We start from the raw sequence: 12,544 nt of genomic DNA on the forward strand, positions 1-12,544 counted from the left end.
CGCCCCTTTTTTTCCTAATCTCGGGAATCGTATTAAATTAAACCCGGGATTGTTTGTAGTCTAATAGTAAGTAGAAAATATAGGTAGAGCTTATTAATTTGTCATCTGATAAAGAAATAATAAATTAAACTGCAACAAATACTCGTAACTTGTCTAGTTTATCAGAAAAAATCCTGCATTTATGTAATTCCCCTTTATTTAAATTTATACTCGACTAATTTTGTTCCGTAACAAACCCGTAAATTCCGCTGTTTGTCAGATATAATCCAGAAGTTTTCGTGACTGGAATCGGGACTCGGGATCAAATCCTCTTACTCGCACTATCCGAGCAATAGCATCGACGCGGTTTATAGGTCAGAGGCGTCGCGCTCCAAGTTTGTGCCGCCTTCCGTCGCGACGCTCCCTTGCTGACTTCTAAATTCTCAGCTCCTTTGTAGGGTTGCTTGGTGAGAGAAAAATTAAACGAAACTCGACTTTAAAATCACTGTTATTTCACCTGTAAAGCTGAGTTTTCAGCTGTCGGTGAAGTTTTAGGTCAGCGAGTGTAGCTCTAATTTGGACGCCGTCAGTCGCGGCGTTCGCTGCGCCGTTTTCTCCGAAGTAGCTGAATATGAAATTCTTAGATAGGGGTCGGTAGGGTTATCAAACGAGCTTTTCGGAAACATTTTTTGTTTCTATTTATTACTTTTTGTGTTGTAAATATTTTATAGCGTTCTTACGAATAAAGTAAAACGCATTGTTCTCGAAGGAGTCTCTCTTAGGAACTTATTTTTTTACATCAGTTGCAAAACCTACTTCACTCAGCAAATTAAAAGTCATCAACAAAACAATCTCGATACAATGACCCTACACAAAATCAAAATGTCATTAAAGGCCCGTATCCTTGGCAACTGTCAGCCCTGCGCAGCATCGCCGCGGGTGATTTTCCACCCTCCGGTCGCTGACTGCGGCTCAGCTGACATCAAAGTGCAGCCTGTGTTATTTCGTTACGAGCAGTTTCTTGGTAATAATACCTAACAAACCAATGAACCTGGCCAACCACCAGAAAATCAAAGAAAAAAAAGTTAATATGAAATTACAGAACTTCCTTGCATCGAAATTGTTAGCTCCAAAATAAAAGCACTGCTTCAAAAATTTCTTAAAACAAAAATGCAAGTGAATTTAAAAATCAGTTCTCTAGTAAACAAGAACAAAAAATAGTACTTTCAAGATACAAAGAACTAGATAATAATGAATGAAAAAGTACACGACAAGCAACAAATGAATGAGCTAAAAAGTACGCGGCTGTAGTAGAGAATTAAAAGCAACCGTCTGCCAGAAACGAGGATATTTAATCTGCACCTATTAAGGCTGACTTGGAGTGCCTTGATTAAAAGTCTCATCGGATTCCCGCGGACCCAGTCCCCAAGGATATTGGGTTCGTTTTTTAGGGAAACAGTTATGCGTTACAGAGATGCAGACTGGCAAGGCGTGGAGAGGAAATTTGAATCAACTCCTATTAAGACAAATTGTATTACACCGGTTAAAATGTCTACTACTTCTTCAGTTAAGAAATGATAAATAAACTCCGCAGTCTGATGTGTATTCAATAGAATTCACATTTGCACATATTAAAGATACAAAAATGTATTTGAGTCGAGAGGCGTGCTCAGCGCGTTGTTCGCGAATAATTGCCGCACTAAAAAGTAATTATGCGTCATCATAAGTCATAAGCCGGCGGTCATCGCCGTCACGATCCCGACACACAACGCAAAGTTCGACGAAAGTCAAGAGATTATTGACTTTGCAGATATTGTGTTATGCAAAACTGAAAAGAAAACCCATGCGAATGTGACTCCAGTGACTTTCAGCATAAAACGTTTTCAGCACTCAACAATAATGTTACTGAATAAAAGTATAACTACTAATTCGTTACATAAATTCAGTTGGCGATACACTTATTAACAAGAGCGTGTTTTATTGGAGTAATCGTAACGAGATCATTTATGTTCAATCATTTTGTAATAAAAATTCAATGGCGATGTGTCGTGTTACGTACGAGTATAGTTATTAGAGTTCGGCGTTCGACGCATCACCGCGTGTAGTGGCAGTGCGCTAGCATCCGAAAGGGCGAGGAAGGACGGCGCGGGCGTCGCTCCCGCGCGATATGATTGTTCACACGATAAGCGACGGATAGCGCTGTATCGCTTCTGCATACCAATACAACTCGCTTCTTTCACAACGACTGCTGTGAAGAATACAAACCTAATCTATTAGTCTCTAGACCGATCATGATCACATCTGTCCAAAAATAAAACAGTTAAAACATCTATTTCAAACGATACGATAATCTTTGCATGTTTAGACAATAACCATAAAGTGGACATAAATGTTTCACACGCTTACTGCGACGTAGATAGATAGCGGCACAACGTCTGATGCCGCCTCATCTGCATACCAATAGGCAATCCGATTGTACGCGTGAATCTACAAATTGTTCTGCTACGAAACACAAGCCGGATAGTAAATACCTCTAACGGAAAAAAAAACTCAAATTGAAGTAAAATTACTAGCATATACTCGTACATTATATCTCGACGTGCGAGACTACTGACTTTACAAAACAAAAATCCTACAACAAAGACCTACGAGAATCCATACATAAACAAGTAAATGCTAATGCTATTGATTTCAGAAGGCACTTCAAAAGCACAGACGTACTAGCAAAACTCATGTAAACAAAATAAACAACGTTTCTGCGCGGGCAGGAGTACACAGGAACGCACTCAGGCCAGGACCAAGTATGATAAATGAACCAGTACGTCCACCGGACCGCAGTCTTCGCCAACTCCAGGGTGCGGCGTGGGAGGGCGAAATATGATAATGGAGAGACGTGACTGCACGAAACCGCAGGGGAAATAGATAACGATGCGTTTGCAAACATTGAATTTAATACGAACATGCCCGAGCTTATTAGTTGCTGAATATGCACTAATTTTCAATGCATCATTCCTAGAACTTATTCTGAAAGGTTCAACGCACCCATACGTACGATTACGCAATTCATAGTTTTATGTCTGTCTGCAAAAAATTGGGAATGTAAAATTATTCAAAGCGGCATAGTAGCCGACAGAAGTATTCATAATAAAGTGAATTTGATCTGTAGGATTATGACCTCATTTTAGATTCCTCGTGCAAACGCTTAAGAACCATAGGCTCGTGAAAATAAATTCTAGTTTGTACAAACTAGCTTTTTGCATTTCATAATCTAACTAAAGGATACTGCGGAGACAGTGTTGCCACAAAGCACGGCGAGCGACGAGAATACGCAAACAGGTGTCGACTCCGAAGCTATATTTGCATATAAATAGAGTTCCTGCTTAACTGTAACACTGCTTCGTCCTTTTCCCTCTTGTTTATTGGCATTGGTCAGAAGAGTGTGGAGTGTTACGCCTCCTTGCACGCACTGTACGCAAGTACTACGTCTCCAGGAGAGTCTATTTATGAACGGTGATGTAACACGGGCAATACACTCCGCATTACTGCAATCAGGACTTCATTGTCATGTTCCCAATGCACCAATACCAACTTCTACAATATCGTTATTGAGCTGTACACGAGACCATACAATATTTGTTGTCTTATTTTCTTCTGTCCGATGAGATTTCGATCTTATAGAATACTTCGCAGCCCATGTTGCGCTAACCACAACTTTTTCTCTTGAGAAAATTACTACAATATGCCGCTGAACTGGTTGGTAGGAAGCAGTCCCGGCATTTTATCGCCTGTCGCCACTAGTTTTTTTAATACAACTAGAAAAACGATGGCGTTTCACGAATAAGAAAGAAGGACATGAATAATTGAAATGGAGACGTTCTTTAGAATATTAATGATCCAGCAGATTCTATCATTCCGTCTTTATATCTGCGAAAATACAAAATGGCAGGTGATTAGTGGACCGTCGCCGATGCGGCCAGTTCCGCGCCTCTTCCGTTAGTCGTTTTTTATCGCTCGTCTATTACATCATAGGAACACGCGCGGTCTCGGTGCGTGACCTGTCTGCGTAGGCGCAGGTGACACGCGAACCGTACATTTCGACAACCGTCAGAGTACGGCCTAACTAGTTCTGTTACCCGAGACCCCAGTATTTGTATTCTTTTTTGTGTCGAGCGTTTTGTATTTGTTCCGTCGGTCGGGCCCTTTTTTTGCTGGGTTGCACCGCCCGTCTTTGAAGGTTCGGAGCGTTTTTACTGAGGTCCGGGGGGAGAATGGGGTCGCGGGGGCCGCGGCCGTCCCCCTCCCGCCACTCGGGCCGTCCTTGGCCCGAACGTTCACCTTGGCGCTGCGTTGCCGCCGCACCACAGGTAACAAAGTTCCGCGAACTACGTGATTTCTATGGCTGTCCGAAAGCCTCCCCAAGTAGGTATCTCGGGACCCACTCGCCTGGCGCTAATCTTACCTGGAACTAGTAATGAGACACGGACCACCGTCCACCACCCTCTGCAGCATCGGATCAGACCCCCATCCGAGTACTGAATCGCGTTGTACTTTTTGGAGTATCTAATGTCTCATATCTAACACATTCCAGAAAGTACCCAACTCATCGACGATGCTTTCATGCCACTAATGGCACCACGATTCATCGTGGTGGTCTTGAAGATATTATTTTGTGCCCCAATTACCAGTACTCATAACTCAACTATTCTCCCGCATAGAATTTATTACCCGGGCTGTAATAATAAACTTTACTGTTATAATTCAGATTAATTGAGGATGAACCATGTGTCAATCATTAAAAAATAGAGCCGACTTGCGTCTTGCGAAATAATGATTTAATCCAAGTTTTAATTTCAAGACTCATAATTCAAGAGCTCGTTGATGTTTTTCATATTTCTACAGCTGATCGATATTCAGATTTAACTTCTTGAAGTTGATTATTTTAAGCAGATGATTATTAAATACAGTTACTGTTATAGGATTCCTAATAACTTTTGTTTAACTTGTTCAAAGATTTCCCGGACTTGAAACAAGTAGAAGAGATATTCTCAGAATGGAGATAAGGATTAAGTTTAAGTTATTTTCACGGAAATAAGATAAATGCTAAGATAAACTGAGCATGCGTGAGGGATCTGCTGTGAAAGTTTTTATGTTCCCAGGAATATTTCGACAGTATCTGTACATCAGCCGGCTCATACGATTCACATGCACTGTACGTGAATACTTCAGCCTAAACCATTCGTTATCCAATACTATTTTTACTACGGTTTTATGGCCGGCCACGTATATTTACTGCTTGAAAAGAGTATTTGTGGCTTACAACAGAATATTACTTTGGGTTATAGGCGCTTTAGCGCTTTTAGTGCCAGTCGATGCCTGCCTGCAGTTCGTTCACCTACCCTCTTTGTCATATCAGTCACGTCATTGACTCATCCTCGACATCGTTTTCGTGAATTGGTCCCCGCTGTAGCATCTCCGACATTCCGTGCATCGATGATGACCCTGACGTCTGTGCCGCGGATCGTCCGAGCACAGCCGATGCTCCGGATTCGTGCGGGGCCCAAAACTCGACGACCGTAATCTTATCGCATTAGAGGCCGGACATAGGAAGGGCATTAAATTTGAACGATCGTCGTGAAGCGGCGGGCAGAACGAACGCGCCTGAAACCGGTCGGCCGTCCGTAAATAATGGATTAGAGGTGGGGTGAGACGCGCGGGGTGGCGGCGCGGCGCGGGGGGCGGGTGCACGCACCGGCTGCGCGCGCGGCTCGGGAAGGGGGGAGTGCTCCTCCCGTCAGCTGTTGCGCGCCCGGGAGCGCGGCGCACACTACACTGCCGCCAATGCATCGGCGTTGATAGCGCACCGCGCACGCCGCCGCTCGTCCCGCGACAATACGTGACAGTGACATAGTGTGTGCAGTGAACGACTCGATCGTGCCGAGTGCCTACCCGCGTGTGATCATGATGTTCTGTGTGTGACCCAAGGATGTGCAGTGAACCAGCCAGGAGCTGACCAGGCGCCGCCGGGCGATGAGAAGTTATGTTACGCCACCGACCGAGGTGATTATCCCGACCTCGGCCCTAAAAACACCATGCATGCGTGTGGGAACCGTGAACAACGTTCAATGGATTTCCAGTGATCGTATTCAGTTAACGGTCCATGATTTTGTTGAGCTGGTAAGAGAAGCCCAAATTTTTTCGCGCTTTTTTGTGAATGGAGCAAAAAAACACCGTCCCGACGGGCGTTACAAAAAAGTTTTGGTTTTTTATCAAATTTCGACAATGGATGTCGCCCTTGCGCTGGGGAGCTTCATTGTTGCTGTTAAATAAAAAGGGTCTAGTTTTTATTACGTACACGCACAGTATTCGAAAGATATCTTGGAAATTGAAATTAATAATAATAAATACATTTATGTCAAGATTAAGAGATATTATTTTCTAAATTTAAAAAATAAATTTTAGAATTGTAACTATTATTGCCACTGTTCTAAAAGTATTTCCTAATTAACAGCAACAGTAAATGATATTTTAATTTTGCTGCGAGTGTGATATTGTTATGAATATGAATATGAATCATTTATACAATTTGTTTATTCAAGCGTGGTGTTCAGATAATACTCCTATTTATATTAATAGTGCAATCACTCGTATAATCATGCACTTTGAAACGTAGCGGTTTATCACGAACGTCATAGTGAGCCAGAAGTTCATGTGAATTACTGGTATTACCAATAATATCCTTGCGTGCGTCAGAATTTAATAAAAAATTATTCCATATCTGAGAATTAATAGTTCATTATAACAGGGAAACCCACCATTCAATTAATTATGTTAAACTTCACGATATTGCTAGAATTGTCTTCCATGGCGTCGGTGTTTTTGCACTTATTAATTCACCTGCTTAACATAGTTTAATCGTTAATAAGAGCAACTTGTTTCACGTTGACGATAGATGGAATTAAATTCTTAGCTTGTTAGTTGAATTCATTTGCCATAAAAAAGCAAAGGTCTAGGAATAGTTGGCAGGTGTGCCTAGCACCTTGTGCCTAGCCTTCCGGTTTTATGCGTTGAATAATTTATCTATTCTTTGTTTTATCTCTAAGCCGAGGACAAAGTAAGTAAAACCCATTGAATTACTCACAATCCGCAGTAGAAAAACCGCCAATTTCACTCTGTAAGGAAGTCGTTGGAATTCTTGGAGATGTAATGTGGACAGGTCCGCCGAGGTCTGTGGCCATTAGATGTGGTGGTGACTCATCCACGGAAATGGTTAACTTTTATTTACATTTTGGTGATCTTTGTTTCATTACTCTCTAATCCTTAATTTACTATCTGTATCATTTTAATACAAATAACGCCGTCGATATCAGAAGACACTAGTTAGCCAAAATTTTACGAATTTTTTGCATTCTCTACATTTTGATAGCAATCGTGCTGTGCCATAAGACTGCCTGAATAAAATTCAGAATTACCTTTAACGATGATAAATATCATTGATATATCGAAGATTTATTATGGACGGACGACACCGTCGTTTTATTGTGTGCCTGCCTGCCTTTAATTTTTTTCATCATTAACACCACGTGTCAAGAATAAAAAATGTCTGTGAGCAGATGTGCCGAGGTGACCTGGCGCGATATTTAAATTGTGAATTTGTTTTTTTACTTCGCTATCATTTATGCTTCCCATACAGTCGTGTACGCGAGTTACAACACATGTTCAATGAGATTATGTCGATAATTGTTATTGCAGTCACATGTTTAACTGCAAAGTGGTGATCACAGATCAGCATAAAAAGTATGCGTGTGATCTCATTGTCGTTAGCCGTGTTTATCGCAGGGACAAATGCTTTAAGTTTTTCATTACGTTCAACAATATGAAATAATTTTGTTTCTTGGTTGTCAGTGTTGCTTTCTACAGTAATATGCTAAACAGCCATACTTTTGTCAGTGCCTATAATAATCAGTATTCAGCAAACATTTCAGTGTTTATTTTTCTCAGAACCCATGGTTGGTTTTCTATTTCTTTTAATAGGTTGCTATCTGATTTTATTGAAAGCAATTAACAAAGTCCTACAAACGCTTTTGCGGCACAGTTTGTGTTGGCTGTAAACTTGTGGACCTTCGATAACAATACATAATTGTCATTTACGTAACGGCTTTTTATGACTCTTTGTTGTCGTCACAATCGTTTTGGGTTAATCTGTAGAAATAATTTTCTATCTCCTCTGTATTTTTTTAGACAGGTAATCTCTGTTAAATTATTGACATCTTTCCTTTGAAACAATAAATTATAGTTGTTGTTCATGTGATGTTCTTAGGAAAGAATTTCGGTAGTGGTGATCTTTTCAAAATCATAGCTGCATTAGATGTGAAACTATTTTTATACTATGCCTTTTCTTTTTGCTAAAGTAACGCAAACAATATTGAAAATTACCCAATAATATCCTCAGGTGTATAATTTCTGAAATTTCCACATCCTAATTTTGGTGGGCGTTCAAAATCAGTGTGTTAATTAACGGAGCCGCCTGTCGTCCTGCAGTTGCGCTTCGAGTGGCGTAATGCGATTTAAAAGCAATCTCGACGTCAAGCACGCTCAATTTCCGAGCCGAATGCACGTAACGTGCACTGATCCCCACATTTTCATATCTGCAGAGCGGCCCTCTGAACTATTTGCCTAGATGCAATAACCTGACGTTGCAAACGGCGAATTTCTTCTGGCAAACGCTAGAAATTTGACGTTCCAAGCAGAATTCTCGTTTAGTTCTCTTCGTCGGGGTTATTACGTTAGTATTGCGATTGATGATCTCTTTAGTTGGGAATTTATAGGTTACGAATGCGGCATTGAGAACGCAACGTTATGTTTATTTCTATTGTCATTGCTTTGTTTTCCTATAACGCTATTACTAATTCTCTCACTTTATCAGCTGATTCAGTATTTACCTCTTAGCTGAGAATTTACGTCACAATAACAAATGAATTGAAATCGTCTGTTCTGTGTGCCTACCATGAGTTTACGTTAGGTGTGCTCGCTAGCGACTGCGTAAAAAAATGACATTTAAATGTATGACATATTGTGCAGCGCCCCTAGTGGCTACTTTCAAGAAATAAAATCTTCATAGAATTTTTTGACGTATTCGCTAGCGAGCTCACCTAACGTAAACTCATGGTAGGCACACTGGAACATTTACATTTTGTAAAAGCTATCTTCAATCATAAGGTACAGTCACGGAATGAAAAGGTTCGTCAGTTTTCAAATTAATTCCTTCAACGAATCGCGAGCACATATTACCTTTTGAAACTAAGTTACAGAATAATCTCGAGTTAGAGAAAATAATCTTTAACTGTTCGTCAGTAAAGTTCAAAATTATTCAGATCAAAGTTGTTTGACGATTTATCTTGTCAAGATGAATATTATGATTGATAAACTAAAACCTTCTTGTTGGTTCAACCTGCCATTATTATTTCGATTAAATAAAAAAAACTATTGTCAATTGGTCAATGTCATCATTGCATTGCACTGATAGGATAGAAAAATAAACAAGCAAAACCTTATTCGTTAGCAAACGTCATATTTATTTAAATGTTAGCAGCACTGTTTCTTGTACTGTTATGTTGGCAGGTTTGACTCTTACAGTACCTAGTGCAAGCGAAAACCGACACTAAGGTGACGAACCTTTTCATTCCGCGACTGTCATTCAACAACTTTTTTCTCGTAGAACTCGTATGCTGAATGCATCTCAGATAAATTCGCATCGCGATCCGGTTCCGTCGCATTATAGGTTGGTCGGTGGCCTTTACCTGGAAATAAACTGAGAATTCAAGTTCAAGTTATTTTTCTTCGGATAGTTCGACGGCAACTTTGTATTTGCATACTTGCGACTTCTTTAATGTATTGAGATTTTGCTTTGCTTTGCTGTTTTCTTGCTTTCTTTGTTCAAGTGAAGTTTTGTGTTATAAGCTTCTGTAGTACTTGATGCACGTATTTATGGTATCTTTAATATAATGTCATTATTAATCTTAGTGAGCTGAATTGTACTAAAGATGTTGTTTGTTGTTAATTTACAACGCATCACCCTTATTTGGTTCTGTTGCGCACTTGCGCCTGCCACATGTAATAACTAAAAGAATGCGCCTTAACGTTAAGTAAACCAGTTTTTTCTCTTCTATACTTATTGTAGGCTCGGCTTATTCCGCGAGTAGTTCTTGTACCTACTTCCTACACTGCATCTACATTTTTGCCTCTGTCGGGCAAGTTGTCATTTCCACGCTTTAAATGCAACGTTTTCCTTGGGAAACTAGTTGGATTGTTTTCCATTTTATTATTTGCTTCTGTTTTAATGTGTTCGACGTTTCCATAACGTGTTCCTAAGTTGTTATCGCGAGGTAACAGGCGGGTATTCCCTCAACAGCTATCGAAGGTTTTACCGGATAATTCGTTCCGTTTTTCCGGGAACTGTTACACTAATATTCAGAATATTATTTTGGGAGCAATTTGTGAGTTTCCCTCGAAGCTATACGGGTTATCCTCAATTGGTAACATGATCATTGTTAAATTATTGCTGTGTTCGAAATTATTTTAAAGTATTATTGTGTTTTGTATTGGGTTCGACATGACAAAGATTTTGGCGTTTTTAAAGTAGGTAAATGATTTCATGTACATATCTTCTCGTAATATTCCGTCATACATGAATTTCAAATATTGATTATAGAATCGAGGGCCTTCCATAGAACACACCCGTGGACTAGATGATAAAGTGCGAGCCGTCCTTATCAATAACCGACATTAACCGATTTGTTTTGTCGTTACGAGCAGTAACTGTGACACCATGATACCGCAGACCGTACTATAAACCAATATCAGCTTAACTTGTTACATGTGTTATCATCATTATAAACTCTAATGGGTTAACTTTACCATTATCTTTAGCTGTCCGTTAAAAATTAGATTCAATGTAATAGTATCATTTACCATTATTCAGTGGTTTTACTCAGAGATTACTTATTTCTTACATTAACGTATCTACATAATATTCAATGAATAATAAATCCCACCAAAAACATTCTGTAAAAAATTAGCCAAGTCTCGATGGAGCTGCCTGTTTATCTCTAAAAAGTAATGAAATCTAGACAAAGTCGTGCCAAGTCTATGGTTCCTTACTGCGATTTCTTTATTATTATATTTAATGTTGTGTGACTTGGCCGTTGAAGGGTACCAAACCAGATGCTCCATGACACCATTGCACCAATCTGTCGCCAAATCCGCTACCCATTGACGATGGAAAATAAATTGCACTTGGAAAACGTTGATGCAATAACCAGTCAATTGTAGGCTTAATAAAGCTGCGTATTTCAATAATACTTAAATGTATGATTATCTTAATAAAGATTGTTCAACGGCCAAGTCACACAACATTAAATATAATAATAAAGAAATCGCAGTAAGGAACCATAGACTTGGCACGACTTTGTCTAGATTTCATTACTTTTTAGAGATAAACAGGCAGCTCCATCGAGACTTGGCTAATTTTTTACAGAATGTTTTTGGTGGGATTTCACTTCTTTTTGTAGAAAGTGGCATAATTTTTTTCTACGATATTAAACACAAATAAACTCAACGACCTTTAAAATGGACAACGAATCAGAAATTGTTTTAATAACAAGTGCCACGCCATCTAGCGATGAGCGGTACAGGCGAACACCACGGTTGCCGGTGTGGCGCTAGTAGTATTGATTGTGAATGTGGTGTTACTCCAGATCTTCGATTTTCCTAGTTTTTATAGTTTTCCCTTTATGTAGTCATTAAACCCTAACTCTGTACCAAATTTCAACTCTCTGAGTTAATGGGAAGTACTAGTTCTATTTTGATGATCATCAGTGAGTGAGTGAGTGAGTGTCGTAAATGCGAAACTTTGCTTTCGCTTAACTTCGGAACTAAATGACCTACAGACTTGAAATTTTGGATTTTAAGTATGTGATTATAGCTTACTAGATGACAAAAATTTCTGCGTTCTGGTCTTATCCAGAGGTTCTCAAATAGAGGCCTGAAAATGCGGCGAAATGGTTCCAGTAAAGATGGTACGGCAGTGTTTGCTTCGCGCTCGACTTGGCGGGGGCACTGCCGTGCCCCCAGATAAGAATAAATTCTCCCTTCTTAATTCATAGAGATATGAATAACTACATCATAATTACGTATGTCATTTTGTTTAAATGTTTATAGCATCGTGTAAGTAGATTCTTATTCTGCATTTGTCTGACTATTCGCCGTGTTACAATAGTACCTACTTTATATTAGTAATGTTTATAAATTTGATTTCACACAATTCTATGGATTATTTGTTATTAGTTGTTCGCATAAACAACGCATTAACTGCTTAGCAGTTAAGATTTCCACCGGCCTGGAAAATGTCATTGTTTTGCGCCCAGTAATAGGCGTTCCATTTGCTTGCCTTTCTAAATTGATTGTTAATACTAAAGTTCTATGTAAAACGTGAGATTTGTATTAACAGAACAATACAATACATTAATCGGTAACCCGCAATTTTACGCTGCGCTTGAGATGAATGCAC

At 39.6% G+C, this 12,544-nt stretch overlaps 1 protein-coding gene across 3 annotated transcripts in view; it reads left to right on the forward strand.

Moving 5' to 3' along the window:
* jing (AE binding protein 2 jing) overlaps window positions 1-12,544 on the forward strand; it is a 133,322-nt gene that overhangs the window by 83,007 nt on the left and 37,771 nt on the right. The window contains exon 1 of one of the 3 annotated variants that reach the window (XM_028317892.1): window positions 5,805-6,036. The exons of 1 other annotated variant lie outside the window; for it this stretch is intronic. In XM_028317892.1, coding sequence (XP_028173693.1) covers window positions 6,017-6,036 — 20 coding nt within the window. In that variant the 5' untranslated portion in view covers window positions 5,805-6,016. Of the gene's footprint in view, window positions 1-5,804; window positions 6,037-6,064; window positions 6,154-12,544 lie in introns of those variants that run through there. One more of the 3 variants, XM_028317899.1, reaches the window with a different exon arrangement.

The sequence above is a fragment of the Ostrinia furnacalis genome, unplaced genomic scaffold (genome assembly GCF_004193835.3).
Source record: "Ostrinia furnacalis isolate ACB-3 unplaced genomic scaffold, ASM419383v2 OfSCF0389, whole genome shotgun sequence".
Lineage (NCBI taxonomy): Eukaryota > Metazoa > Arthropoda > Insecta > Lepidoptera > Crambidae > Ostrinia > Ostrinia furnacalis.